This window comes from Hypomesus nipponensis, chromosome 2 (genome assembly GCF_054491055.1).
Source record: "Hypomesus nipponensis isolate SF chromosome 2, ASM5449105v1, whole genome shotgun sequence".
NCBI classification, from domain to species: Eukaryota; Metazoa; Chordata; class Actinopteri; order Osmeriformes; family Osmeridae; genus Hypomesus; species Hypomesus nipponensis.
The window spans coordinates 16272932-16300447 of record NC_140362.1 but is presented as its reverse complement, the minus strand read 5'-3'; the positions used below and the strand labels follow the sequence as shown (position 1 = coordinate 16300447).

General features: G+C 47.9%; 2 protein-coding genes across 5 annotated transcripts; one reads left to right on the top strand and one right to left on the bottom strand.

The window, feature by feature from the left end:
* Positions 1-301: 301 nt before the first annotated feature.
* Positions 302-16806, bottom strand: atp2c1 (ATPase secretory pathway Ca2+ transporting 1). Of its 2 annotated transcripts, XM_084708586.1 has the most exons (28): positions 16759-16806; positions 16124-16215; positions 11331-11435; positions 10809-10925; positions 8594-8683; positions 8411-8446; positions 7800-7861; positions 7349-7457; positions 7107-7262; positions 6902-6970; positions 6708-6783; positions 6370-6436; positions 5947-6071; positions 5654-5751; positions 5403-5498; positions 5182-5271; positions 4184-4288; positions 3625-3781; positions 3168-3338; positions 2946-3043; positions 2617-2667; positions 2214-2380; positions 2010-2078; positions 1507-1623; positions 1196-1343; positions 926-1021; positions 612-753; positions 302-462 (listed from the first exon to the last, which is right to left on the bottom strand). In XM_084708586.1, the coding sequence occupies exons 2-28, from the start codon at positions 16166-16168 to the stop codon at positions 338-340; spliced, it is 2787 nt and encodes a 928-aa protein (XP_084564712.1). In that variant the 5' UTR covers positions 16169-16215; positions 16759-16806; the 3' UTR covers positions 302-337. The 2 variants fall into 2 exon arrangements, with proteins under 2 accessions (XP_084564712.1, XP_084564713.1); XM_084708587.1 differs by lacking the exon at positions 16759-16806 and having other exon boundaries at positions 16037-16126.
* Positions 16807-17681: 875 nt separating this feature from the next.
* On the top strand, positions 17682-27211 carry pik3r4 (phosphoinositide-3-kinase, regulatory subunit 4). Of its 3 annotated transcripts, none has more exons than XM_084708583.1 (21): positions 17682-17800; positions 18380-19132; positions 19357-19490; positions 19580-20204; positions 20390-20524; positions 20875-21096; positions 21237-21410; positions 21545-21690; positions 21799-22002; positions 22233-22434; positions 22555-22575; positions 23259-23350; positions 24081-24303; positions 24513-24678; positions 24838-25002; positions 25402-25613; positions 25719-25850; positions 25964-26064; positions 26266-26354; positions 26486-26606; positions 26725-27211. In XM_084708583.1, the coding sequence occupies exons 2-21, from the start codon at positions 18415-18417 to the stop codon at positions 26893-26895; spliced, it is 4053 nt and encodes a 1350-aa protein (XP_084564709.1). In that variant the 5' UTR covers positions 17682-17800; positions 18380-18414; the 3' UTR covers positions 26896-27211. The 3 variants fall into 3 exon arrangements, with proteins under 3 accessions (XP_084564709.1, XP_084564708.1, XP_084564710.1); XM_084708582.1 differs by having other exon boundaries at positions 17682-17973; XM_084708584.1 differs by lacking the exon at positions 22555-22575 and having other exon boundaries at positions 17682-17973.
* Positions 27212-27516: the final 305 nt, after the last annotated feature.

The following is a 27516-nucleotide window of genomic DNA, read 5'->3' as shown; positions in this document are numbered from 1 at the left end:
TGCAGTCTCGGTACCTAGACATGAGCAGCTGATCTACGAGAAGTCCCGGATGTTCCCTCGGATGCTAAAGTCCCAGACATGAGAAGGTGCTGCATGAACAGTTTACAGTGTGGGATAAATAAAGGTCAGACCCCTGGTCTGGAGGAGGGTAGAGTCTGAAAGGAACAGTCCAAAAGATCCTTCTGGAATGAGGATTGGGAGGGGGAATTTATCACTTTCATTTTAAACTGTGACAAAACTGTCAGTCTCTGTCCACCCCCCCCCCCCCACCGCCCTCCCTCCCTCCCGCCCCCAACCACTGTCAGTTAGCGCCTCCCCCTCCGCTGTGGAGCGTGCGTCATACTTCATGGAAGGAGTCCGACGCCTGGGTCAGCCGCTCGCCCCCCCGCCACCGCTCCATCAACTTGATGGCCTCTGAGACGACGCACACGGACGAGGTCAGCGCCACCAGGAACAGCAGGTCTGAGGAGCAACGCCACGGAGACGGTTAGTGCTTCAAACGACTGCAGCTCTCACAGCCAGCAAGCGTATCGGTCCAATAAAAGACGGACCGCGGACGGCTCAGTTCAGGGTGTAGTTCGCGTAGCGGGCCACATGGGGGCGGTACTCACCCAACGCACTGAGGCTCTCCGTCTGAAAGACGCTCTGGAGCGGGGGGAAGTAAATGACCAGCAGCTGGCCCATGATGGAGCCCAGCACAGCGTAGCAGAACATCCGGTTACTGCATAGCCCCAGCTCATGCACCATCCGAGTCTGACAGGGATTAAGGAGCAGGTTAGCAGATGTGTTGCAGGGTTAGGCTTAGAGACTGCTCTGACACACAGGGAGCCAGGACAGCACAGTTTCTGGGCTGGTCAGGGTCCAAGGCCTTTGAGACCAAGAGACTAAACCGTTCCCATGCCATGTCTGCTAGCTCAGGACCCACCTGGGAACGCGAGCTGAGAGCGTTGAACATGTCGAAGAACACGAAGCAGGTGAACGTCATGGTGGTGTCGCGAGGCGTGATCTCGTTGTCCCGGAGCTGGGAGAGGAGGAGGACAAGGCAGAGGACCAATCACACGGACACACATTAGGTTAAGTCTGGGGTGAGTGGAGCGGCGCTTTGAGAAAACACGACATAGGCAAGATTGTCTGGGTTTGTCGTAACATAGCAACAGATCAGAACCGTGTCTATGGCTCCCGGCGCCACGGTTACCTCTCTCCAGAAGACAAACAGGGTTCCGCACACGATGATGAGAGCAGACACCAGCACCTTGACGAGGAGGCTGCGTGTGATGATGCTGTCCCGCACGTTCCTCGGAGGCTTCCGGATCACGTCTTTGTCTACGGGCTCCACGCCCAAACTGGGAGGGACAGGAAGCACATATTAGAAAGTGGATCAGTCTTCATTTCCAGAAACAGCTAGGGTACCTCGATTGAATGACATCCAATTCAAAGATGATGTTCAACCTCTGACCCCCACCCCCCCCACTCCGCCCTCCTAGGTCCTAGAATCCCCAAGGATACCTCTGAGCTGGCGGTCCGTCCATGATGATGTTGATCCACAGGATCTGCATGGCGTTCAGAGGGTTGGGGAAGTTCATCAGCGTTGCCAGGGAGATCAGCGTGAGAGCAGCGATACTCCTGAGAGAGCACGTAGGAAGGGACATGAGAGCTGCTGAGAGGCCAGAGGATCCAGTTTCCTCTCCACAGGAAGACCAACTTCTCTGAAAGCACTTGATATGACTTCTAAAAGAACAATGCTGCTCATTCAAATATAGACTGATTTGCCAAAAGACAAGCCGAGTTATACTAATGACAAAAGTGCATTAGAAGCTGCTCAAAGACCATGTGAGCATGTTTAGCTGGGGAGATATCCTCCAGCATTTGAGGAGGATTGGCCATGTAACAGAAACATTGGAAAAGGGACGTTTATAACACGTTTTTAAAGAAATAAAGGATAAAAGATCGACCTTTCGATCTTTCCGCATTCTATGTAGACGCGTTTGAGACAAAAACAGAGAACTCACGTGCTCAGCTGGAAACGGACAAAGTTCTTGATGTTGTTGTAAATCCCTTTGCCTTCCTCAATGGCAGACCTGTGGGAGGCCAAACAGACATGCCCTCACATGACTGAGCAGAGACATGGCGGACCACAGGACACATTTACACTGGATTTAATGAGCCCTGAGAGGAGGAAGGGGAAGACTGGAGGGGGGGGGGTCACCACACACATGATGGTCTGGAAGTCGTCGTCCACCAGGATCATGTCGGCCGCCTCCTTGCAGACGTCCGTGCCCGTCTGGCCCATGGCCACACCGATGTCCGCCGCCTTCAACGCCACCGCGTCGTTCACACCGTCACCGGTCATGGCAACCACCGCGCCGATGTTCTGAAGAGACTGGAGGGGCAGGGAGCAGGAGGGGAGACAAAGAGAAATGCTTTAATAATACTGTAAGGCCTACTACTAAAACTTCCCCAGAACTCAGTAACTCGAGACAGTTGTAAAATCTCTGGCTATGGGAAGTGCTAGTCAACAGACCATGTCAGACTATTTACGTCCTCAGTATGAACTTCCTTGGGTCTCACCCACATGCTGTGAGTCTGAGGCCCCCACAGGCAGCCCAGGGCTCTTACCTTGACTATCTTCAGCTTGTGCCTGGGGCTGGCTCTGAAGAACACCACTATCTGTTAGGAGAGGACAGAGAGCACCATGCTCGTCACCAGCACCCTGACTGAGCACTACCACTATGGACATGGCACATCACCATGGACACAGAATCAACATATGGGATACTCTTTGATCACAATGGACAGAGCATCCACATATCCACAATTCTGCTGCTTGTTTGGCTCAGGAAAGGGTGGTCCATACCCCAGCACAGGCAGAACTATACGTTGTGCAATAAGCTGCGTGTGTGTGTGTGTGTGTGTGTGTGTACGTGTGAGTGTGTGCGCACACTTACCCGTGGGACGATCTGAGAGAGCTGCTGGAGGTCCATCTGGTCCACCTCCTCTCCAGACAGGGACTGAGAGCCCTTAGTGTACAGGCCCAGTCGACTGGCTGAGGACACACACACACACACGCTTTAATGATCATTCCATTCACACATTTTCACATATTTTTTAAGACCCTTTGAGAAGAAAAGGGTCAGAAACACTGACAGGCAGAAAGACAACACACACACCTATGGCAACAGCGGTCTCCTGGGAGTCCCCGGTGACCATCTTGACGGCCACGCCAGAGCTGATGAGCGTGCCCACTGCCTCCTTGACCCCTGACCTGGGCGGGTCAATGATGCCCACCAGCCCCAGGAATGCCAGGCTGCCCAGCTCAACCCCCGAGGCAAATGCCAGTACTGCAACAGACACACACAGTCATCAGACCTCTACAGCCCTTTGACACATTCCCAGAAGAAGATTAGCCAAAAAGGACACAGAATACACAGAACCCATTAGGTGAGGCCTTCCTGGTATCAGAGCAGGAAGGATCAGCATGTAAACATAGCTATTGTAGGGTAATACAGATAACGGTATGAGCAAACACTCCAGGCTACATGGAACGCCCCCAACCAATCCTGTGCTCCATCCTTCTCGGTTGGACAACTGCAAAGTGTTTTGGACAAGGGAGCGCCGGCGGTGTACCTCGGAGCCCAGCTGTACCCATGTAGCTCGTCTGTTGCTGGTAGAGCTCCCTCTGCTGGTTGGTCAGGGGCAGCGTGGCGCCTCTGCTGTTGTAGCTGCTGCAATGGCGGATCACGTGCTCGTAGGCCCCCTTCAGGTAGTACACACCTGGCTTGTCCTGAGGAAACACAGAGGATGGCCTAACCATGTGAAGTACACTCCTAGTTCATCCGAAGGGAACACAGGGCTCTACTCTGACCTATTGGACTTAGTCTGACCCCATGACTGTAGAGCTCAGGCCCTCAGAGAGCTAGACCAAGGGTAGCTCCTGCTCTCTGCTGCACAGCAACGAGAAGACCACAAATCCCTACAAAACGAGCCAAACGACCTCACAGAGTCGAAGATAAGGAGGGGGAAACAGCTGCTACGGTGTTTCGCAACAAGGAAGCAACTCATGCTGTCACTTTTCTATGTGCCATGCGTCTTAAGGATCGACCCGTTCTGCCAGGGTATCACGTTGCGTATTTCGGGGCGAGGAGTTGCGCGGGTCCTCCACCTCGGAGGTGTCTGGTGTGCTGACCTGCTGCGTGCGGTGGACACAGCGCACGGCCATCCACTTCTGCTCCGAGCTGAACGGGTGCTCTTCCACGCGAACGTACTCCTGCTGGAGACCCTCCAGACCCATCTGCAAGGGAGGCACGCACACAGGCACACTTAAAGACCTAAATCCATGGCGAAAGGGTGTAAAGGTGAATAAAAGGACACAAAAAAAAATACACACAGACACTCCTATCTCAGCACTAACTCTCCTTTCAGGACCTTTCAGGACCTAGGTATTACCTATGAAATATGAATAGAGAGACCTGTGCCAGTGCCCCGAGTTATCTGTAACAATGTGGCAATAAATTCCAACAACATTTCACAGGTTTCAAAATCGGTTTTCTTGTGTCAGAGAGACTTTGTTACATACAGCACTGTGCAATCGAATGAAGGAAAATCTCCTGTCGTATTATTCCTAGAAGGCTCCAATCTCCTGGTGTGGAGAGACTTAGAGCCTGTTTTCCTAGTGCCAGCTCCACAGCCACTCCCCAGACAGCACACAGGAGATCCGGTTTGTTCCCAGGGTGAACTGTGCTTGGGGTCACAGGTGTGCTCTGGTGCTTTAACAAAGATACCAGCCAGTCCTCCAAGTGAGGCGCACACGGCTTTTAGTCTTGTGAACAACACATCCTTACAAGGTGCGGTGGGAAAATCTCCACCTTGACATATTCAGGGGAATTTGAGACTAAGAGACAAGCCTTCTTTGTTGGATTTGCGGACCTGTTCCAGTGTCAAATATTTGTACATTATTATTCATTTATTCAATTGTAACTTGCCTAACTACATGCTCTTATGGTTCTTCCCTTTGGCACTTATTTTTTGGTTGTTCACAATGTGTGCTTCTTGTTTTGGCTACCCGCAATGCTTTGTGGCTATCTTGTTGTTATTATCAGTGACCTATGCACTTTGTAAAGCTCTCTCTTGGAAGTCGCTTTGGATAAAAGCGTCTGCTAAATGAATAAATGTCATTGAAAGTACCTTCATGGCGAGAGCAACGAGTGCTCCCTCGGTGGGGCGTCCCATGAGTGTGTTGTTTCGGATGACCGAGTCGTTACATATGCAGCCAGCCTACCAGGACACGGAGACAAACACACACACACACACACACACACACAGAGTTTAGAGACAGAGACAGAGAGCATGTGACCCTGTTGTCTGCGTCAGTGCCGACCAATGACCTCGCGGCCAGGCTCCCTCACCTCCACCACTCTGCTGAGGGAAGGGCTGGAGAAGCCGTGCACGACCTCCCCGTCCAGCAGCACCTCTCCTGCGCCGTTGTATCCCACCCCCGTCACCTGTCACAGGACAAGACGGAGGACAATCCAAATCACAAAAAGGCCCCAGGCCAGGTTCGGAACCTTCAACGACGAACCAGACCCACGGTCAGTGTAGCACAGCTACACATGCCGGATCGGGTCCAAACCAAGCTTGTGAGAGCTCCTCCCCACACCTCGGCGTGGAGTCCGTCCGATGTAAACAGGTGAGTGACCGTCATCTCGTTTTTGGTCAGAGTCCCAGTCTTGTCAGAGCAGATGACGTTGCAGCAGCCTAAAGGGTACGGTGAGGACGAGGAGAGCAAAGACGCACGTTTAGAATGCACCGGAAATCCTCTCCTGCACCCAAATGGAAAACCTTTATATTCCAAAAAAAGCCGCAAGTGCAACGAAAACTAAATACGACAACCCAATACTTTAAGGTATTGGGTTGACTGACACACACACACACAACCTATGTGTAGCTCACCTAGCGTCTCCACGATGGGCAGCTTCTTGATGATGGCCCGCTTCTTCACCATCCTCATCACGCCCAGTGCCAGTGTGACCGTCACCACGATGGGCAGGCCCTCTGGGATGGCTGCCACCGCCAGGCTGGGGGTGGAGGGGGGGGGGGGGGGGACAGGGCTTATGAAATCACACAGGGAGAGGCCAACCTAATGGAGGAACCAGACATTACACTGCTCTGGCTGAACATGAGATCAGCTATGCAGGCCAATTGGAACCATGTCAGGAGTTGTAATAACAGCCATGTGATCTCCTTAGAACTCCTATGATTAGGCCCAGTCAGATGACCACACAAGGTCAAAACAACACAAAACTGGACGACAGACCAGAAACACGCTGTGGTATACGAGATCATGACAGGAACACAAATCAGTACACGGCTTACCTGACGCCAATGGTGAACATGTCCAAGATGCGTTTCCCCTGGAGCCAGCCAACCAGCATGATCACCCCTGAAACACAGCAGCATGTTAGCCATGCTAACCTGAAAGACAGCAGCATGTTAGCCATGATAACCTGAAACACAGCAGCATGTTAGCCATGCTAACCTGAAACACAGCAGCATGGTAGCCATGCTAACCTGAAACATAGCAGCATGGTAGTTATGCTAACCTGAAACATAGCAGCATGTTAGCCATGCTAACTTGAAACACAGCAGCATGTTAGCCATGCTAACTTGAAAAACAGCATTGATAGGTGATATAACAGACAAGCATACACTACCTATTATTCCAAACGAATAGAGAGAGAGCTGTTTTCCTAGTAAGTCCATGCTTTTCTGTAAAGGTGTTTTGGGAGCCTATTTGATAAAAGAACAATTGGGTATAATTTAATCCTCAGAATTAAATTATTTTAAGGCAAAATACTCAACCAAATACTGTTAGAATTTTTCTTTTCAAACATGAGTGTTCCATTACCTCCTCTGCTTGCATCATCTTAAACACTTCACCAAACTCAGAATTTTCTCCCGTTCCTATGACGATGCCCTACGAGACAGGGGGATACAAACATTAGGACAACATGTATATTCACTGCAGAGGGATGAACTGTCTCAGAAGAGGATCATCCTTTTCAGAGTCAAATCAGTCCACAGCAGCTATGGAGGATGTTGCAGTACATTACCTTGGCCTTGCCGCACCGCACCAGGGTGCCCATGAAGGCCACGTTGCTACGGGAGGTGATGTCACCGTTGTGGGCGGACGGCTGGTGGGAGGTGGATTTGGAGCAGGGCGCGGTCTCTCCCGTCAGGCTGGACTCGTCCACTGATAGGTCAGTGGCCTGGAACACAGAAGGGCTTGGATTACTCTCTGGGGGCGGGAAACCTAATGAAGGGGTTAGGGTTATATGGGCACAAGTGTGTGTACCTCAAAGAGGCGAAGGTCAGCTGGGACTCTCTCTCCAACAGTCAAGCACACCGTGTCTCCAGGTACCAGCTCTCGAGCCAGCAAGTGCTCCAGGTGCCCTTCTCGCACACTGAGGGGAGGGGGGGGGGGGATTTTAGTTTAATAGTGGTTTAACTAGCACACGTGTGTGTGTGTGAGTGAGTGAGTGAGTGAGTGAGTGAGTGAGTGAGAGAGCGAGAGAGAGACTGTGCGGGTGAGAGAGAGAGAGAGAGAGCGAGAGAGAGACTGTGCGGGAGAGAGAGAGAGAGAGAGAGAGAGAGAGAGACTGTGCGGGAGAGAGAGAGAGAGAGATAGAGAGACTGTGCGGGAGAGAGAGAGAGAGAGAGAGAGAGAGAGAGAGAGAGACAGACACAGACTGTGTATGGGTGAGATAGACAGAGAGAGGGTGAGAAAGAGAGAGATAGGTTCTGACCAGTGGCATTCTGGAGGCACCAACTTCCCCAGCTCTGCCAGGGACTTCTCGGAGCGGTACTCCTTCAGAGACAGAGAAACACGGTGAAACCATGGCTACCCACGCCAACGTATTCAAATGCAGGCTGACACACATTGACTGCACACACCTCTCACTATGTTCCACCCTCTCCCTCACCGTGTTCCACCCTCTCCCTCACCGTGTTCCACCCTCTCCCTCACCGTGTTCCACCCTCTCCCTCACCGTGTTCCACCCTCTCCCTCACCGTGTTCCACCCTCTACCTCACCGTGTTCCACCCTCTACCTCACTGTGTTCCACCCTCTACCTCACTGTGTTCCACCCTCTACCTCACCGTGTTCCACCCTCTACCTCACTGTGTTCCACCCTCTACCTCACTGTGTTCCACCCTCTCCCTCACCGTGTTCCACCCTCTACCTCACCGTGTTCCACCCTCTACCTCACTGTGTTCCACCCTCTACCTCACTGTGTTCCACCCTCTCCCTCACCGTGTTCCACCCTCTACCTCACTGTGTTCCACCCCTTCGCTCAGCTCAGAACACATCATCGCTACACTGGACACCGTCCAGGACGGGAACCGAGATCCACTCACCTGGACGAAGGCCACCGTCACAACGATGATAATGGCCTGTCAACAGAAAGAAGGAATGGAGGGACACGTGAGAACCCGGACAAGAGAGCAGCACGGAACGCAGGCGGGTCTTCTTGCACAGACGTCAAAGCGCAACGGGGATGTCGTGTTGCCACGGGCGAGTGAACGGGGATGTCCTCTTACCACTGTGATGCTGATGGCGTCGTCAAACTGGTGCATGAGGACACTGATGACCGCAGAGGCCAGCAGCAGCATGATGAGAGGGTCCTTGAACTGAGGAGAGAGATACATACACACAGTAAGACAGGGGAGAGAACCGCGCACACACACACACACACACACACACACACAGAAAGACAGCAGTAAATTTAACAACACTCACATACCCAGCAGTAGGACAGAGCTGGGAGTAAGTAGAAGCAAGGAAACCATTTGTCTCTATGACAAAACCACGTTCTTTAATGTTCTAGCAGGCCACTGGCAGAGTAGCAGCTGAGCTGACAGGGCAGCCATTTACACTGTGGGGTATGACAGTGCTAGATTAATGGAGTAACCTCTGATTAGCCAGACAACAGCGCTGTCGAGCTGTTTGACAAGGCAAGAGGGCAACACAGCTAGGGGACAGGGTGTGCAGCACTCAGAAACATCCAATCACAGTGTGCAGAATGTTCCAGGTCATACCCGGGCCGTCACTGTCAATTGTCCAACTGCACGGTTTCAGCACACCAGTATTTATCACTTCAGTAGGGGAAAGAGCCATGACGGATGGCCTCGAAACAGGATGACAGGAGATTCCGATCCAACACCAGTGCTCTTCCAACCCCCTGTTTCCATAGCGGCCAGCTGGAGTCAGATATCTGCAGCATCAACATGCAGGCCTGCCATTATGCTGATGAGTCCAGTGGCATTCTCTCTTTTGTGCGACACACACACGCGCGCGCAGGGATTCAATTGTGGTGCTGCCTGTCATGTGGAGACCACGCCAGCTCCTGCTAGCTGGGCACTGTGGAGTGCGAGGCCTGGCCGAGCTACTGGTAACTGGGCGATAGTGGAGGGAGTAACACTGATAAGAGGCAGAGTATCCCTCCACCAGCCACACACACCACACAGTGACAAGACATTGGAGATAGGGTGGCTTTATCTGAAAAGCTTCTTTTCAGCGACCCTCTGACCCTGACTCAGCATTCTAGAATGGCCCTTCTCATACTGTTGGAGAAAGGCTGTAGAGTGTGACCTTGGCTTCAGGCAAACTGTGACACAGTTTGAGGGGCACAGTAGCCCCTCAGTCAACAGTCCTGAACACACCGACTTTGGGCTCAGCATACCAAAGTTACTACAAAAAGCAAAGATTAGGCACTGTTCACAATGACTAGCTTAGCTAACCAGCATGCTCTTTTCCAATATGTTGCCAAGGCAACAAGAGACCGCAACTTGCAGTCACATCCTTGAAAAGTATTTTACTTTGGATGCTTTTTCTTTTCCCTTTTGAAGCAGAAGTTGCAAGGGGCGAAACAAGGGCAATACAAGGACAGTGACACACACAGAGAGAGAGAGAGAGAGAGAGAGAGAGAGAGAGAGAGAGAGAGAGAGAAGGACAGCAAGAGAGTGAGAGTGAGAGTGAGAGTGTGTGTGTGAGTGAGAAAGAGAGAGAGCACAGCACCCCCATCACTCTCTTTTATCGTGAGGAAGAGAAAACAGCCTCTCCCGGTGGCAGTGCTATATTTATCAACTCTCTTCTCTCTTCTAGCCACAAAGCACTGAGCTCAAAACAGCCTAGATCTCCCCCTCCCTCCCTCCCTCCCTCCCTCCCTCCCTCCCTCCCTCCCTCCCTCCCTCCCTCCCTCCCTCCCTCCCTCCCTCCCTCCCTCCCTCCCTCCCTCCCTCCCTCCCTCCCTCCCTCCCTCCCTCCCTCCCTCCCTCTCCCCCTCCCCCTGTCTAGAGGACACTGGGAGCTTTTGTCCTTGTCATAGAAAACCAGAAGGGGAGAGTTGGTTGAGGAGGAACCGAACTGTGATATTTCACATGTCCAAAACACTGCTGTGTGTGTGCGCTTCGTCTGAAACCTGATGCCTCCATCAGTGATAGCAGCATTGGTACAGAAATGGCTGGAAATGTCAAGTCAGCCCTGGTACCACTCTACCATGAAGAATGCTATAACAGGTAACTGGCTAGATTCAACTTACAATTACTCATTTATTCCCAGTGTCTTGACATTGAGTGATTGCTGCTTGATTGGACTGGTCAAACTCTTCATTTTAAATAGATAATTTCAGCTTTCAAATGTTATACCAGTAGTCAACCAATATAAAAAATAAATAAGCTTGTAACTTTTTTTTTCCTTACTTAGATACCCAATTAGAGTAAATAACTCATTAACATAGATAGCATAGTCTCTCACCTGGCAAATATACTTCCTCCATAGTGGTTCCTCTTCACTGATGTCAAACTCATTCCAGCCATGGTAGGCACGGCGACGTGTCACCTCACTCTTAGACAGGCCGTACTGCAGGTCAGCCTAACACAAGGACAGAAAGCTCTGTTTAAAGTGCATTATCAACACCAAACAGAGTTCACCTCAACTGAACTATGTGCCTACCACATCTGTCTGTTTGTATTTGACCTTGGACACCATCCAGCTCTACACGGTTCAGGTGTCTATCATGCTAGCAACTTCAATATGGGTGAGATAATTATCATGCGATAAAGCTGTTATCAAACAAGCTCAAAGAGAAGCTGTGTCATCAGTGTGGGTAGATTATGTTTGGAAAAGGCATTGTTCAAACCACCAAGTCACAGAATCCTGCACATATCAAGTTCATTCATTTCATGACTGTGTGTATTCAGATATCATTCCCGATAAGACTTTTTGGATCTATTAAGTGTTGTGGCTCTACCAGTCTGTATGACATGATAAACGTACCTGCAAGGCACACACAACTTCGTTCACTGGTAGTTCACTGGCTTTCTTTGAGGTTAATACAGGAACCATGGTCTCATCTTCACTGGATGGTTCTCTCTGGGAAAGCTGCAAGACAAACAAAAACAGAAAATAATCCACTTTAGGGATATTAATATCATGATGTAATACAAAACTAATCCCTTGAGAAAAGTTGGCCCATAGCACACCAAATAACCGACTAACACTGACTGGGTTTAATAAAATATTATGGTTGTATTTATCTTGACTTTGCTAATGTTCAAACATGAGTCCAGATGTCCCACTGACCTGGACTGGACTGTGTCTGTAACTAAATCTACACTCAACCACATTGTGCCATATTCAAACATGGCAACCCAGAGGGACAAACCTGGCAACCCATAAGAGAGAACGTTTTGAAAAGGAGGACAATCTAATTATGGGATGCAATCAAAAACAGCATGACATACCAGAGTGAAGATAGCTAACTCTACCCCGTAGAGGCTACTGTTGGTACACTAAGGAGGCAACGTGTTGCATGACCAAATTTCATCAGAAGTGAAATAACTTGAATATATCCTCCCAAAATGGATGATATCACTTAGTCAGACCTACCCCCCCGAGGGAAATATCTAGAATAAAGCAAAGCCACTCACACGCTCTAGCCCAAATAAAAAGCCTTAACTCACCCTCATCATACCAGACTGAATCTGCATGTTAACAAGTAGGATATTTGAAAACTCCTTCGACCCATGGTAGGGTACATGACCATAGACGGAGGATCAAACAATTCTTCACACATTCCACTTTTGCCTACATTTGCTATGTGGCAATCGTGATGATTTGCTGCACTTCCCAGGGAGCGGTAGGCCCTGCTCCTAACCTGCGCAGGCCAGCAGGCTGTAAGCCGGTGAGCAGACAGCCTACCTGCTCTCCACACTGCGATCCTGACCCTTCCAGTCACACTGTGGAAGGTCTGCCTGAAGAGAGACTTTCTTGGCCAGTATCTCCCGACTCCTGTTTCAGGATCCAGTCCCAACGTCTCCCTCTCCGGCTCTCTCCTACCGGTCTCTCCGTTAAGATGAGACAAAGCGCCTTGCGTAAGAGATGGCAGTGAGTGTCCGGCTGAGAGGATCCCCTCTGATTAAGAGTGACAAGAGCTTAAACCCCGATCACACTCCTCCTCGAGTGCTCCTCTCTCTCCATGTCCCGGACAGGCTGGCCTAACAAAAACGACCAAGGCTTTCCCTGGGATTGACACTCGCAGGAGAGGGAGATTAGATTAGAAATAGGCACACTCTCTCTTTTCCTTCCCAACTCTCTCTCTCTCTCTGCACACCCTCTTTCCCTCTTCTCCTTACACAATGAACAAGCAAAGTGTTAATCATTGTCTTGGAAACTCTAATTAGATCCAGGTCAAACTCTGTGAACGAGGTTAAGGACTTGTCGGAGGAACAAGGCCACTGCCCGGGGGGGAGAGAGACGCGTTTCCCCACTGAGCAGCACAGAATCACCAGCCAGAACACCTGCACATCACCTCCTCAAAATGTGCACTGCCACAGAAAAGAGATTAGAAAATGGGCGAGTGTGCTTTTTTTCCCCACCTTGTAGGACTGTCCTATATGCCCACGCCTGATGGCAGTGTACATTAAGCAGGTCTTGCGTGGCGATAAGAGGTTTGTGGTTAAGATCCCAGAGGAGATAGATGGAGTCAGGGGAGAGTGGGGTGCTGTTGTAGCCTAAGCCATGTAGGAAGCCAGGAGCCTCTGAACCAAGCAACAGCCCACAATACAGAAATAAGGAACTCTGGTTAGTATTCAATGTAGGTAATTTCAGCTACACTAAAAAAACTGTCTAAATGTGGCTTTGGTAATGACTAATGAGAGCTGCTGTTTCCCACAAGCTTGAACATCCCAAGCCAAGAAACTCTTAGTACGGTCTTAACCATAAGCCTGCCTGCATGGGCCTCCAGGGAAGAAAGAAGTAAGAGTTGGAGACACTGTGCTTGGTCTTGAACCTTGATCCCTGACTGATAAAAGAACATGGATTTCCTGTTGGGTGTGATTCTGCAAGCGGCGCTTCTCACTTGCTATGACAAGTGAACGGGATCCTCTCTCCCTCAGGTAAACAGGGGTAATGAGAGAGAGCCAAGGAAGACTGGAGAGTGTCAACAGCCATCACAACATCTCGTTCCTACACAGATTCCTTGGCTGCTTCAATTCAGTACTTACAAAGTAAAATACTTCCAGATTTTCAGTATCTGGTCACAGAGACATGTCAGTACACAAGAGAGGAAAATAATGTGAGAGAATAGAGAGAGAAACAAGCAAAGGAAAAGGGAGTCTGAGAGGAGGATGTAAAGTGTGATACTTATACTTTGCAGTTGGACAGACTTTGCAAAGAGGACCTGCACAATTCACTGGTCATACCAATCATTCTTAATATCCCACTGGTGCACCATAACAAGTGTGTTATAACATCTGTCTCATAGACCTTTAAAATGTTACTTTACAGGATTGTTAAGGAAGTTAATAGGGTAGAAATTCTATAGTATGTCTATAAAATCACCATGCAACATGCCTCAGAAGAGGTTTGTTGTTCAAGTTAGCAACAACAACCATGATGGGTCAGACTTAGTTAACATTTACATTTTGTCATTTAGCAGACACTGTAAGGCACTCTTATCCAGAGTGCCTTACAGTGAGTACAGGGACATTCCCCTTGAGGCAGGTAGGGTGAGGTGCCTTGCCCAAGGACACAACGTAATTTGGCCAGGAATCGAACAGCCCGATTCCCTCACCGCTCAGCCACCTGACTCACTTAGTTAGGGGGAAGGTTGATTATGTTAATGTAATAGGATAACGTTCATTAGATAAACAGTCCCACACTTGATATTATACTTTGAGAAGGGCAGAGCTTATTAAGCTCTTTGTACTTTATAGTCATTATTTAACAGATTACCTTTCTTCTTGAGGGTAACAAAGAATAAGGCTGCACTGTGGACTAGCAGTGTTCATTCTAAGTGAGTTCTGTCTGTGCTGAAACAGTCAGCACCAGCATCTGTTCTTCATGCCGGAAAATGCTGTGTTCTTCACATCTGCCGTGACAGGTTTTTCAAAGACAACGGTTTTCAATGATGGTTGACCAAAATAGCAACCCTATGCATCGTTTCCCCCATCTTAAGAGAACTTCATGCAGTGATTTGAAACATATAACTGAAACATTAAGCCTTTCTAAAGATAAAGAAAGAAAGAGAGTGACTGTTGAATAGGGATTGGTAAAAAGAGTGTGTGTAGAGGCAGTGTGAGCCAGGCCTGGAGAGACAGGTTTGGTTTGCCACATACTGAAATTACGCCCACCCACTCTTTAGCAGGTACACATGAAGAGCAAACACACATTCACTCAGTGCCTGTCCCACACTAGGCTAAGTACACGTGCATACATAGCAAACACACAACTGTCCAGTCAAGTATTGAGACCGAGCCTACTGAGCATTTAAATGTATTAACACAGAACATAAAAACACAACTGTATTTGCTAATAAGCACTACTACGTCCCTGAACGTATGTGACTACTGGGTCTTTTTAACAAACGAAAAAGGGATAAGCCAACACCAATACAGATTATTTTCAACATCTCGTGCCTTGTCCCAGTGCTTGCCGTCAATTTCTCCATTATGTTACCAATCAGCCTAGACCTGTACTTGCCCTGAAGCACACGGAGAACATCAGACACACACACACTTAAAATGTCCAGCTGAATGACGGCAACATTGCCTGCCTGGACAAGAAAGAAGGAGAATGCACAGCTTTAGACACATTCAATTGTCAAACTAAGTCTTAACACAGGCCTCCCTTTGAACAATGTGTGTTGTCTGTAGACACACGTTGTGTTATTCTTGTTGTGTTATTCTCTGAAAAAGCACAATTCACAATGCACTGTCAATTCTACATTTCTCAAGAATAATGATCGGTATACCTTACCTATAGGTAAGCGTTCCCTCTTAATACTGAGATATTCTTTGTATATTCAAACAGGCCTGAGTCAAAGTATCAACCTCGGTTCTCTTTTTCATTGGGGTATCAGAAAATCAATGGATAATTCAAACATCTTATCGCAGAAAAAGTGGATTCCAAATCTGTGTAGAACAAACTTGCCAACCATAAAGGCTAGCTAACGCTATACTGTTCTCAATTCTCCGTAGCAAAACGAATTGTTATAAAGGACGGCGGTAGACACATTATGAAGCTAGCTAGCTAGTTTACAGTATGAAGTATTACTAGCTAGTCAGTATCAGCTAAGTTCTTATGAGAGAATACTCGCGCTGAGTGTGCAATGTTAAAATTCGCTAGGCTAGATAGCTGGCTACACAACGGACTTGTGTGGTGCTAAACCACCGGAGTAACCCCTCCTAGTATGGTTGGAACAATTACAGATTAAAGACCAAGGTGTGTAAACAGAATACAACATGCTTGCCAGTCGTTATTTGATAGCTATCTTGCAAATAAGGTTGCCTTACAGTACGCAAAATAGCTAGCATAGCTAGCAATCAGGCTACTGGGGGTAGCCTAGATGGCACTACTACAGTACAGTGATAACGCGTTGCTGGTCTTGCGTTGCCCACTCACCCACTACCAGACATGATATAATGTCCTTGAACATCAAAGCTTTTGTTAGCTAAATAGGTTACTGTTGTGAGCACATTTACCTTCCAATGTACTTTACGTCTATGAAAACGACTATGCCATCACTGTTGACAAATACGAGAACCGAGTCTAGTAATCCGGAAACTTACCAGCAGCTCCCGTTTCTTCAGCATCTTCCGTGTAATCTCTGTCATTTGACGTCTGCCTTGGTGATCGTTGATGAGGTCAACACGTACTGGACCTGAGCAGATGAGGAGGGGCCCACATGTTAAATTGTTCTCCAAAGCAACAAGGCAATCAAATTAAATGATACCAAACAAAGGAGTGTTAAAAGACTGAAGACAAACAAATTACTCAATGTTGACTGTTTGAGAAAAGTGAGATATTTCAATTTTTATTAGGCCTACTCATAATATACCACTATAATAGATATATATATGCGTAAATGGTCTGTGGTTGACGTTAGTTTGAAGTTAGTACAGTTTTGAATGTGTGTGTGTGTGTATGTGTATGTGTGTGTGTGTGTGTGTGTGTGTGTGTGTGTGTGTGTGTGTGTGTGTGTGTGTGTGTGTGTGTGTGTGTGTGTGTAATGGTGGGTTATAGCCGTGAAAATAATTTAGTAGTAGGCTAATATTTCATTTAGATTTCATACAGTTAATTCAGCACACCAGGAACAGACAACATGTTTTTCATGCTTTTAATGTTTTCTTTTCTATTAATCCATGCTTATTTAGCTTTAACATAGCAGTAGCTCCGGGTAAGCAGGTAGTAAATTCACATTTACCTGCGTGGGTCGCAATCGTGTCCGCTGAAAGAGTTTGTCTGCAGGCTACGAGACGAGAGTCTTCCTGAATAAATTGCCACCACAGATAGTTTTCACCAGTCTTCTCTCATAGCGTACCAATAAATAGTGTGATTCTAAAACCGCCAGGTAGCCTATATTATAAAATCAGGTAGGTTAATCATGTGACTACGAACAACGGCATTGGACAGTGACGGGGCACTCACATTTCCACTTCACCATGAGCCTTCAACCTGCAGTCAGAATGCCACCAACACTCTACGGATATAAGGAAAGGAATTTATCCGAGGACCTTCTGCAGTTCATGGAATAGAACAGCCTTTTTGTATACTGGGAAATTGAAAAGTGAGAGAAACGATGTATAATTTAGTACCAGGTCATCTGCTTTTAGAAACTGGATCACCAAGAGCGTTATTGTCAAATAACAGCTTTTAAACAATGTAAAGCATTTTTCTCTTGTATCCTTCAACAGAAGTGCTGTTGCCGTAGAATACGTAGCCTACCAACCGCACCACAAATTAATTATGGTAATCTTTATCAATATTTTTTTCCTAAATGTAAAATTGAGGCCACCAATACAAGATGTAATGGGGTGTCAAATTCAACATTGAATTATTCAACAAATTTGTAGCCCAGTTAATGTACTTATGTTATGAATGGTGTGTACTGGTAATGGTGTGTAATACTAAAAAATAAACAAAATTAATTGCCCTTACATAAGAAATGCAAATGGTAATTGGTACTTTCTTCAGAAAGTTTTCAAAACACATTGAACTTTTCATAATTTATCAGATGTGATGTCGATGAACATTGAGCTATTATAGTTCCGTTAAGAGTAAAAATAGAGGTTGTGCGACTACAAATAACCTTTAACCCGGATACATAGTATCAGCTGTTAGCTCCAAGAAAAAAAAATCGTAGAAGAAGTAGGGGAAAACAACAAACTCACTGGCTAGTTAAGGAAATGCAAAAGAAGACACAGCAACACATTTTCCGTAGAAGAACAACACAAATTAAATAGTTTGTAAGCCTTCTTAACTAAGAGCTAGATCAGATGTTTAAGCGATGTGTGTGCAGTTCTATACAGTAAGCTAGCTGGCTAGCGAAGCACAGACTAGCTAGCTAGCTCTAGTTAGCTAACAGGAGAAGGAAGACATATCCAAGTCAACAAACATTTTAACACCATCCGTTCGTCTGGTAAAGATTCCACATTTTAACATTATCAGTACATTATGACCACTGTATCGGGAATCTATGTTTTTCTTAACATAATATTACAGCATAATAGTGCTAATGCAACTTATACAGTGAAAGGAGTCACGATAATTGCGACCACATGAATCACATGATGAACAGATCATTAAGCTACGATCTATTAACGTGTTCCTTATTACATCATTATTTGTTCTTAGTTGATCAGCCTGGCAATATGATGACAAATAAATACAATGTTAAAATACTTATTTTATAACCTATTCATTTTCGTTTTTACTGTTACTCATTTGGAATGGCAGCCATTATTATAAAAAGAAGGGTTATTAAAAGAATGTCATTTTTTTTTCAAATAACAGCTTCCTGTAACGATGAATGTTTTACTGTTTAGGCAGACAAAAACTTCTGGTCAAGCAAGCAGAAGCTATGGGGAATCAACTAGCAGGCATTGCCCCCTCACAGATTTTGTCGGTGGACAGTTATTTCTCCGATATCCACGACCACGAGTATGATAAGAGCCTTGGCAGCACCCGCTTCTTCAAAGTAGCTCGTGCCAAACACAGGGAAGGGCTGGTGGTGGTGAAGGTGTTCGCCATTCAGGACCCATCCCTGCCCCTTACCAGCTATAAACAGGAGCTGGAAGAGCTGAAAATCAGACTTCACTCCTGTCAAAATTGCCTGCCCTTCCAGAAGGCTTCTCTCACAGAGAAGGCGGCCATTTTATTCCGCCAGTATGTTCGGGACAACCTGTATGACCGCATCAGCACACGGCCCTTCCTCAATGGCGTGGAGAAGCGCTGGTTGGCCTTCCAGATCCTCACAGCTGTGGACCAAGCTCACAAAGCTGGTGTCCGCCACGGGGACATTAAGACAGAAAATGTGATGGTGACCAGCTGGAACTGGGTCCTGCTCACTGACTTTGCAAGCTTCAAGCCCACGTATTTGCCAGAGGACAACCCGGCTGACTTCAACTACTTTTTCGACACGTCCAGGAGAAGGACGTGCTACATCGCTCCTGAGAGGTTTGTGGATGGGAGCATGTTTGCTACAGAGAGCGACCAGAATACCCCTCTTGTGGACCTTACCAGCAACCACCAGAGGACACGGGGGGAGCTCAAACAGGCCATGGATATCTTTTCTGCAGGTACATGTCAGACATGTTGGTGTGAGTCAGAGCTGTGGTGTCAAGCTCGAGTCAATCAGTATGTCAGTCTTATTCTGAGGGAAATGATCCCCATAAATGATTCATACTGTATCAGTAGAATAAATTATTCAAGTTGCTCTGAAACAGTTGTGCTATCCAACAATGATGTGATTTGAATGGATATTATGTCGCACAGCCCTTGTACTGATGTTTGTTGTTCTTAGGTTGTGTGATTGCAGAACTCTTCACAGAGGGAGTTCCATTATTTGACCTCTCCCAACTATTGGCGTATCGCAAAGGACACTTTCAGACAGAGCATGTTCTCATGAAGATTGAGGACCAAAGCATCCGTGATCTGGTAATTGTCAACCATTAAGTATCTTGAATTCAAATTGAAAACAATCTGTCATTTCTAAGCAACACTGCCTTCGTCTGTTCGTCTGACAGGTAGCCCAGATGGTGCAGCGCAAGCCAGAGTTGCGTCTGACAGCAGACGAGTATCTGAAGCAGCAAAGAGGCAAAGCTTTTCCAGACATCTTCTACACCTTCCTGCAGCCCTACATGGCCCAGTTTGCCAAGGAGACCTTCCAGTCTGCAGACGAACGTGTTCTGGTCATCCGGAAGGATCTGGACAACATCCTCCACAACCTGCGTGGTGGAGGGGGACCCTCCTCCCCGGAGAAGGCAGAGAAAGCATCTCAGGAGTGGGGCAGCGTGGAGGTGAGCTCCAGGGAGGAGCAGGGCTTGGTGGTGCTGGTGTCGGTGATCACTTCCTGTCTGCAGACGCTGCGCTCCTGCGACTCCAAGCTGGCGGCGCTGGAGCTGGTGCTGCACCTGGCGCCGCGCCTGAGCGTGGAGATCCTCCTGGACCGCATCACGCCCTACCTGCTGCACTTCTGTAACGACGGCGTGCCGCGTGTGCGCGCCCAGGCGGTGCGCACCCTGGCCAAGGTGCTGGCGCTGGTCAAGGAGGTGCCCCGCAATGATGTCAATATCTACCCGGAGTACATCCTGCCGGGCATCGCCCACCTGGCACAGGATGATGCCACCATTGTCAGATTGGCATACGCAGGTGCTTGGGGAGGGAATGGAAACGTTTAACATAATGACCCGTATTAGTACGTTACCTGCTAGACTGGAAGAGGACTGTAAACCATTAAACAGCATGTTACTTTTCAAAGGAATAGTTAACCTAATTAGCAAGTTCTCCTGCTTTCTCCATCCCTTTTTCACTCTTCATCCTCTCCCGATCTCCAGAGAACATAGCCCACCTAGCAGAGACAGCGTTGCGGTTTCTGGAGCTCGTCCAGGAGAACAACCTGAACACAGAACACGACCTGAGCGGGGAGGACGGAGAGGAAGCCCTTCACCCCAACGAGAACTATGACTCAGGTAGTTTTACGGGTCATAGCTGCTAGGGCTCTCTCCGAAAATAAACAACAGCAGCCATACAGGCAACAGACCCTATAACAAGATTTACAGGCATCTTCATGAACCATTGTTTTCCGGAATGTTCCAGCGAGTCTGTTGTTAATTTATGTAGCAGATTGTGAGTCTGTTTTTCAGCTGTAAGTACATGAACAAAAAACTCAGTTGCAGGATGCTCATTAAATTCTGTTGTTTACAATACCAACACCCTATTGGTAGAGTTCCAACATTCTCACCTGTTTACCATCAATGTATTTTTCTTTTGGAGGGACATTGATGTACTTTATTTCCCCCACAACCTGACCCACCTTCAGAGCTGCAGGCGCTGCACGAGATGGTGCAGCAGAAGGTGGTGACGCTGCTGAGCGACTCGGAGAACATCGTCAAGCAGTCGCTGATGGAGAACGGCATCACGCGGCTCTGCGTGTTCTTCGGCCGGCAGAAGGCCAACGACGTGCTGCTCTCCCACATGATCACCTTCCTCAACGACAAGAACGACTGGCACCTGAGGGGCGCGTTCTTCGACAGCATCGTCGGTCAGGTTCCCTTCTGTGTTGTGGGGGGGGGGGGGGGGGGGGCTGGGGGAGGGACTTAGCACCTGTAGCTGCCCAAAGCTATATTTTGGCACTGAACTGTGTGGCAGATGTGTGACACCCCTCTCCCTTCCCATGTCCAGGTGTGGCGGCCTACGTGGGCTGGCAGAGCTCGTCCATCCTGAAGCCCCTCCTCCAGCAGGGCCTGAGTGACGCCGAGGAGTTTGTCATCTACAAGGCCCTCAACGCCCTCACCTGCATGTGCCAGCTGGGCCTGCTGCAGAAGCCTCACATCTACGAGTTCGTCAGCGACATCGGTGAGAGTCCCCGGAATCGAATCAGACAGGGTGAACGTAACTGCCGTTGACGTGATCGTTTTGATGATTCTGCACTGCCTTTACGTTCCCTCTCATCCACTGAACCTGGGAATAAACTGCTCCCCCACCCCCAGCTCCGTTCCTGTGCCACCCCAACTTGTGGATCCGCTACGGAGCCGTGGGCTTCATCACCGTGGTAGCCCAGCACCTCAACATCGCTGATGTGTACTGCAAGCTGATGCCCCACCTCAACCCCTTCGTCACCCAGCCCATCATCCAGGTACTGAACTGACCCCTAGTCCACCCCACACACTTGCTGTTTGATCCTTGTGTCGTTAGCCTGCCTCGAAGCCAGTCTGGTCATTGTTTGTCCTGTGATCCCCTTCAGATTGATAAGGAGATAGTCCTGCTGAGTGTGCTGAAGGAGCCGGTGAGTCGCTCCATCTTCGACTACTCTCTGCGCTCCAAAGATATCTCCAGCCTCTTCCGCCACCTGCTGCTGAGGCAGAAGAAGCGCAGCGGCTCCATCCCAGAATGCCCCATCCCAGATGACCCAGCCATCGCCCAGCTGCTCAAGAAGCTGCTCTCACAGGTAAAGGGGCTCACTCCGAATCCATGGTCATGTAAATAAAGGGGCAAAATACGAGGTGTATTCATGATTTATTTAGAGGGGAACTGTAACGGACGGTTTGTACGAAATGTACATTTAAAATCAGCACTGAGGAAATCTGACAAAAGTGACTAAAGCTGATTGGCTAACAATGAGCTGTTTGTGGAGACGACATGGTTACTCGTGTCCCGTCCCGTCCCGACACCCTGCAGGGGATGACTGAGGCGGAGGAGGACAAGCTGCTGGCTCTCAAAGATTTTATGCTCAAGTCAAACAAGGCTAAGGCCAACATGTCGGACCAGGGCCACCTGGGTGAGGTCGCCCAGAGCGGGGTGATCGACCTGGGGACTCTGGGCATCACTGGACGCCAGGTGGACCTTGTCAAACCCAAACAGGAGGCCGAGGACAAAAGAGGTAAGGCCGCACGACGTAGACCACCTCAACACATCTTAGATCTCCCCCAGCACCCCACATTCTTACTGAGACATAACATAAGATTCATTTTTTATCATTGATCCTTTTCTTTGTTCACAGACTACATCCCTTCAGTGTCTGGTATTACTGTGGTTCTGAATGATGAGCATGTTTGATGTGGAAATAACACCAAATATTGACGTGTCCTTTCACACTTTTCCCTAATGTTGAGTTTGTCTTGCAGCTGGTTTGTTGCAGTCGCATGGGAGTGTCATTCGAGAGTGTTGGACTGCTGGTGACTCTTTAACTCCCCCCTTAAGTAGTCTGGCTGTAGATACTCCTGCACTGGCCATAGTATGGATGACCTAGAAGCATTCTGAATGCTGACTCTGCATCGTCTTTAGTTATAGTGGGGAGAAAAAAAATAGAAAGATTATATATATATATATATATATATATATGATGTAGATTTGCTGGGAGTTTCATGTGAATTCAGACTCAAACTTACAAAGGGCCAGCTGCCTTAGAATCCAGCACCATAAAACCATGTCTTCATTTCAGAAATAACATTTTTATGTTCTGGAAGTTGCAACAGACATTGCATTATACAGTTGGCTAGTTCACAACCCCCTCAATCTTTAGCTCTCCTTCATCAGTGTCATCGTGTTTTTGTGTGTTAGAAACATGTGTTTCCTTTCAAGCTCCTTTCAGATTTCCCTCAGACTCAGTGAATTAGACCCAAGACCTTGTACTAACCACTAAATCGTTTATAAGGGAAAACCTGTCCTATTACTCAAAAAAACATTTCTTGTCTTTTCTGTCAGCCCGGAAACACACCAAGCAGGATTCCAACATGAACGAGGAGTGGAAGAGCATGTTCGGCTCTCAGGAGCCCGCCTCACCACAGCCCGCCACGGTAACCACGGCCTGTTGGTGCACTTTAGGATGTGTGTCATTGAAACCATTAGAATTTGTTTCTTGCGTTGTAGACTTGAGGTCTGATTTAGATTAGTCTACATTCCTCTTTTGACCCGTGTTCTAAGCTCTAAAACGCCTGCAGCTGGCTGTGTGGAGCTTTTCTTCCCTCAGTTCTGGCATGTTGAATCAGTCATTTAGCTTGGCCATGCAGGGTGAAACTGATATCTGTGTTACCATATGGTCCTTGGACCCAGCTGCATTCCCACACATTTCTACTGGTGTGATAGCCCTGACCCCAAAGAACCATTGAACCATCTTTCATATCAAAGACCCACTTCGCATGAACACTAGTTGGTCCCTTTGATCAGTTTTCACACTCTTAAAGCTCCAATAGGTAACATGAAAAAATACATTCAAATATGAAACATTGTCCCCAATTCTTGTCAGAAGTTCTGCGCTTTCCTCCAGCTCAAATTTGACTGTTGCTTCTCCAAATAAATTGAGGAAGGCATGCCTCGCTGTAGACAATTAGCTTGAAAGTAACGGGCTGCTTAAAAATAAGTAATTGCTATTTCACTAACACTGAACCTTTTAGGGTTGCAAAACAAGTCTCAGAGGGCCTCATTAGCTTACACAATAAGTTTATTTAGGCAAATGCTTTTTTTTGTCCACTTATATAAACATACCTATTGTAACTTTTTAAAGGAGTCCATCCCTCTCTCTGACAGGTGTCTGAGGGGACAGCGGCTCAAAGCAGGAAGAGTCCAGCGCCCCCTAGTATTGCTGTGGCGCAGTCTGTGGCCGGCAGCTCCACCTACCAGCGCAGGTTGAACACCTGCAAGGCGGAGCTGCAGCAGCTGGTGCAGCAGAAGCGGGAGCAGTGTAGCGCCGAGCGCATGGCCAAGAAGATGATGGAGAGCGCAGAGTGGGAGAGCAGGCCTCCGCCTCCGGGTAAAATGTTCCTTCCCGTCTAAAAATACTTTCTCCAGACTAGGTGTCCCCTAGGTTATACCTCATCACACATTCAGAGTGTACTGCAATCGTTTGGTTAATCATTTCGGCAGATTAGTTTTTGTTTTCGTTGTTTTCAAACCTAGTTTAGAACAAAGTTAGGTTGGAAGATATATTTTTTTTGTTCATCGAAAATGTTCCTCATTCAGGCTGGCACCCTAAAGGGCTCCTGGTGGCCCACCTCCACGAACACAAGGCTGCTGTGAACCGAATCCGTGTGTCTGACGAGCACTGCATCTTCGCCACCGCCTCCAACGACGGCACGGTGAAGGTGTGGGACAGCCAGAAGATGGAGGGCAAGACCACCACCACACGGTACTCACACACACGCAGACACACCACATCAGCCATATGGAACTCGTAGTCCACAGCTTCTTTGAAATGAGTAAATCAGAACTACAATCGTTACAGCCCGTGTTAAGGGTTAGTCTCGGTGTCGGGTCAAGGTCACAGATGTTGTGGTTTCCCCCTCAGGTCTGTTTTGACATACTCTCGCCTCGGGGGAAATGTGAAGACACTCACCTTCTGTCAGGGCTCTCACTACCTGGCCGTTGCCTCCGACAACGGCTCCATCCAGCTGCTAACCATCGAAGCTAACAAGCCCCCCAAATCACCCAAAGTTCAACCTTTTCAGTCAAGGTACATTTACATTCATGCATTTTATCCAAAGCGACTTCCAAAAGAGAGCTTTACAAAAGTGCATAGGTCACTTATCATAACAACAAGATAGCCCCGAACATTGCGAGTAACCAAAACATCAAGCATACATTGTGAAAACTAAATAAGTCTCAAAGGGAATAACCATAAGAGCATGTAGTTAAACAAAATACAATTAATATATACACTATACAATTAAAGGTCATGATGAAACTATTTCATTTGGGGTGGGTGTGGTCACATGGTAAATGAGCTTGCCTGTTCCATGTTGCACGTATGTCTCACACACTCTCTCGCTGTATTTTCCCTCCTACACACACACACACACACACACACACACACACACACACACACACACACACACACACGTTGCCCCGACAGGCTCCTGGACCAGAAAGAGGACGGCTCTGTTGTGGACGTTCACCATTTTAACTCTGGCGCTCAGTCAGTGCTAGCTTATGCCACTGTGAACGGCTCTCTGGTTGGCTGGGACCTCCGCTCCAACACCAGTGCTTGGACCCTCCATCACGATCTGCGTCTGGGCCTCATCACCTCCTTCACCGTGGACATGCATCAGTGCTGGCTCTGTCTGGGTGTGTGTGTGTGTGTATATATATATATACAAAGATATATTTTGAGTCAAAGATACAAGTGTCTCATTCTTGTCTTTTTGTTTACTCTGTCATCTCAACATCCAGGCACCAGCAATGGCACTATGGCCTGCTGGGATATGCGATTCCAGCTGCCCATCTCAAACCACTCCCATCCAGCCCGAGCACGAATCAGAAGGCTGCTCATGCACCCTGTCTACCAGTCATCTGTCATCGCAGGTAAAGATCTTCCTTTTTTAAGTTTCGGTACAAGTACAACATGAGTAATTCTTTGAGATCATTTTGTTTAAGTCTATTACTTTTTTACCTTTTTTTTTTTTTTTTTTTACCAGCGGTGCAAGGCAACAATGAAGTGTCTATGTGGGACATGGAGACTGGGGACAGGAAGTTCACTTTGTGGGCCAGTTCTGCCCCCCCCCTCTCTGAGATGCAGGTGTGTGTGTGCATGTGCGTGGGTGTGTGTACGCGAAAGAGACAGTGAGCAAGATACTCTGTGACTCTGTGATCGTTTGTGATGGGAGTGTCTTGTCTAGACATCCACATTCCATTGGCTTGGGTGAATCATCCCTGTTTCACCCTTATCCACACTCTTAACAGTGTCTCACTCCCCTTCTCTCCATCTCCCCCTCTGTAGCCCTCTCCACACAGTGTCCATGGCATCTACTGCAGCCCTGCAGATGGAAACCCCCTCCTCCTCACCGCTGGCTCAGACATGAGAATCAGGTAGGTGGACAATGAGCAAATACCGGTGTGTTCCTCTAGGTCGCCCTTTCCCAATCACCCTCAGGGGTACCGAGGACCAGGATTGAGGCTGCTCTAGGTCGTTTTATACTGGTGTGACCTCGTTCCTCTAGGTTCTGGGATCTGGCATACCCAGAGAGGTCCTACATCGTAGCGGGAGGGGCTAACGACTCGCTGCACTGCCCCTCAGTCCTATACAACCGCAAGATCATCGAAGGAACCGAAGTTGTTCAGGTACCCGGGGATACCGTCTGTGGAACATGAACATCCGAAGTCTAGCTAATGTGTGTGAACGGTGTAGCGCGTGAGCGCCCCCCCCCCCCGAAACTGACAGTCGTGTCCATCCAATCAGGAGATCCACAGCAAGCAGAAGAGCGGGTCCACGGAGGACGCTCCCCGCCGGGGGCCCGGCTCCCTCCCCGTCGGCCATCATGACATCATCACGGACATCGCCACCTTCCAGACCACCCAGGGCTTCATTGTCACCTCCTCCAGGGACGGCATCGTCAAGGTCTGGAAGTGACGCTCTCTGCTGGGCTGCATACTCTTTCCAACCTCAGGATCAGAAACACACATGCTCAACTTCTAACATTTCTATACCACCCCACCAACTTATTGTTAGCTTTTGTATATAATATATATTTTAAATGTAACTAATTAATATAAAACAACCCCTATTGGAATTGGAATGAATAAGTGATCATAATGTCATCAGTGTTTGTTATTGTTGATGCCGTCATGAATATCATGCAATGCCTCTTAATGTGTCATGCGAAATATTAAATGTTTTCTGTTGAGCACAGCTGCCCAAAATGTGTTAATAAAAAGCACTGTCGAAATGTTTCTGTGGTACTATATATTTGTTCAGGTTTTATTGAGAGGATTTGGTAGGTAGAATTAACACTGCGTAACAAATCATGTGGTAGAGTACAGAAACTAGAGTGGGAAAGTTTTTTAAATTTAAAATCAGTATATCAGGGGTTTAGCATGAACAAGGTTGTCTCAACTGATTTATGCCATGGACCAGCTTTAAATCTTGCAACACCCGAAGACAAATGTTTTATTAAATACTGCAGCTTTTTATGAATTGTTTTAAAAACCTTTGAAGTATACACTACAAGTGTGTTAAGCAACATGACATCTG

What these genes read in the sequence shown, in the direction of transcription:
- atp2c1 (XM_084708586.1), bottom strand. Translation starts at nt 16,168, where the DNA reads ATGACAGAGATTACACGGAAGATGCTGAAGAAACGGGAGCTGCTG. An exon ending in GGAGGAAGTATATTTGCCAG is followed by an intron (nt 8,684 to 10,808) that starts GTGAGAGACTAT and finishes CTCTCTCCTCAG; the next exon opens with TTCAAGGACCCTCTCATCAT. An exon ending in GACGACTTCCAGACCATCAT is followed by an intron (nt 2,079 to 2,213) that starts GTGTGTGGTGAC and finishes GGCCTCCCACAG; the next exon opens with GTCTGCCATTGAGGAAGGCA.
- pik3r4 (XM_084708583.1), top strand. Translation starts at nt 18,415, where the DNA reads ATGGGGAATCAACTAGCAGGCATTGCCCCCTCACAGATTTTGTCGGTG. An exon ending in GTTCTTCGACAGCATCGTCG is followed by an intron (nt 21,097 to 21,236) that starts GTCAGGTTCCCT and finishes TCCCATGTCCAG; the next exon opens with GTGTGGCGGCCTACGTGGGC. An exon ending in TCAAGAAGCTGCTCTCACAG is followed by an intron (nt 22,003 to 22,232) that starts GTAAAGGGGCTC and finishes GACACCCTGCAG; the next exon opens with GGGATGACTGAGGCGGAGGA.